Below are 1,972 nucleotides of genomic sequence, written 5' to 3' on the forward strand. Positions count from 1 at the left end.
AATTACTGCATGGTGAACTGGATTCGCCATCAAATATTCCTGCATTTCGCCCGGCTTCAACCGCAAGAAGACCATGGATATGTTCCCGAGTGAGTTCTGATGCATCTGTTAATTCTTTGACGATCATCTCATCTTGATTTTCACCCGTGTTGTGTGACCTATCATTCATTCTGGCTTCATCGGCGGATTCTATTTCGTCTTCGCTGCCCTCGTCAGCTGACGCCGTTTGAACATGTGTACCTCGGTTCCGCTCGTTGTGCTCTAATGCACTCGATTTGCATCGATGAAAATGTTGTATGTTCGCGATAATGCTCTGTATACGTTCTGATAGGTCTGCACTAGACAAGAATAGTTCGAATGCATCTTCCCATGATTGATGATCATCACGGAGATCTTCCAATTTTCGCCATGGTTTCAGGAGCAGCAGCATCGAAGCACAATAAAAGTCTTTGGCATGAGTATCGGTGAAATCTCGACATGGAAAATATTTTCCGACGAAGTTAGGCAGTGTATTATGTCCTTCGGATCGGATTATCCTGACCACTTTATCACAAAGTGGATGTCCGTGCCGATATCGCACTCGCGGATTTAGAACACGTCCTCTTCCTTCTCTTTCGTTATTGAGGGCACGTGTGCTGCTTTTCGACAACTTGTTTTCATACGTGTTGACGAAAAAGTTCATAACGTTGTAGTTCTCGAGTATATCGCCCCTATACTGATAATCGATCACTTGACTGCGAACAGTCAATCGTTGTTCATCGTCAAGTGAGAAGTTGACGTCCTCGTCGTCGTTCTGTGGTAAGATCATTTATGAATAATTCACTCTAAATGTTTGATCTAATGACTTACATCCGCATGACGTTGTTGATTATTTACATCTTCGTTTGAACGGGATGTATCGGCAGACGTACTGTGATGTATTCACTGTGAGTTATCTATTTGTCCGTGATGGTGAACGAAATTTACGCACCTGTTTGGTAATCGTAGACCATTATCACTCCTCAATAGGTACCGCACGAACCCTGACCAATATATCGTCTCATATCGGTGTGAGCTGAAAGTGAATCCCCAACCCATAAGTAGCATCATCACCATCGGCGCTGCCACTTCCTGTTTGCTGTTCATCGCATGTATACAACGAAATAGCATAATCTGATTATGTTTTCTGGCATCTTGCAGGTAAGCATTGTCTTTCATCTGAAATGCCGGAGACTTGGCGAATAATGCTGATGCATTATAATTCCGTCCTTGTTTTTTGCTCACGTAATTAGTCTCGTAGTAGGTAATGTTGCCTGTATCTCTGCCGTTCGTAAGAAGCTTGATGTCATTGTTACAGCGAACGCTGACAGATATGTCAGGCTGCCATGAATTGAAATATCCAAACGTCCATTTTGGACCCCACCCTCTGGCTTCATCTACCCAGTCTACGTCAGACAAAGGCCACGGCGCTCCTCGTTTACATCTGTCATACTTGGTGAGACATCAATTGATTTCGCATTTATACACCTGTTTCGATCGAACAGTACATTTCTCGAACTTTGCAAAGTCCTCGTCATAGCTCGTGGATGTAGGATTTGGTGGTCTTCCATATGCAATTTGACTTTCCGTCGGGCACGATGCAATAGAAGGTTCGTCATCCAGTTCATCCACATGAGCGTGAATAACACTACTGATGTACCTCTATATCCTTTCACGGAAATCTTCGTGTCCGAGAGCCTCGATGATTTCATCTGCCGATGGTGCACCTTGAAGCCACACGAATAAATGGAGATGAAGCGTTCCTCGACCTTGGCTCTCTACTACTCCAAAGTAGCTTTTTACGTGTCCTAGAACACCCATCTTGCTCTCGACTTGTCTTTCACGGTTTGTTACTCTGATCTGAAACAGTTTCTTCATGATGGCAGTCACCAGATACCTGAAAAATTCCGCAGCTGCCATTGGATCATTGGCTACATTTTCAGCACGTCGATTC

At 44.1% G+C, this 1,972-nt stretch overlaps 2 protein-coding genes across 2 annotated transcripts; both read right to left on the bottom strand.

The window, feature by feature from the left end:
- Nucleotides 1–921: 921 nt before the first annotated feature.
- LAESUDRAFT_667988 (uncharacterized protein) lies at nt 922–1,464 on the bottom strand (the record flags this gene model as incomplete). Its single annotated transcript, XM_040905353.1, has 1 exon — nt 922–1,464. A coding segment is annotated over one exon (543 nt), but the record flags the coding sequence as incomplete, so codon positions are not given.
- A 216-nt stretch (nt 1,465–1,680) lies between these two features.
- On the bottom strand, nt 1,681–1,896 carry LAESUDRAFT_667987 (uncharacterized protein; the record flags this gene model as incomplete). Its single annotated transcript, XM_040905352.1, has 1 exon — nt 1,681–1,896. One exon carries the CDS (start codon nt 1,894–1,896, stop codon nt 1,681–1,683), a length of 216 nt encoding a protein of 71 aa, XP_040757178.1.
- Between the last annotated feature and the right edge of the window lie 76 nt (nt 1,897–1,972).

The sequence above is a fragment of the Laetiporus sulphureus genome, assembly GCF_001632365.1.
Source record: "Laetiporus sulphureus 93-53 unplaced genomic scaffold LAESUscaffold_284, whole genome shotgun sequence".
NCBI classification, from domain to species: domain Eukaryota; kingdom Fungi; phylum Basidiomycota; class Agaricomycetes; order Polyporales; family Laetiporaceae; genus Laetiporus; species Laetiporus sulphureus.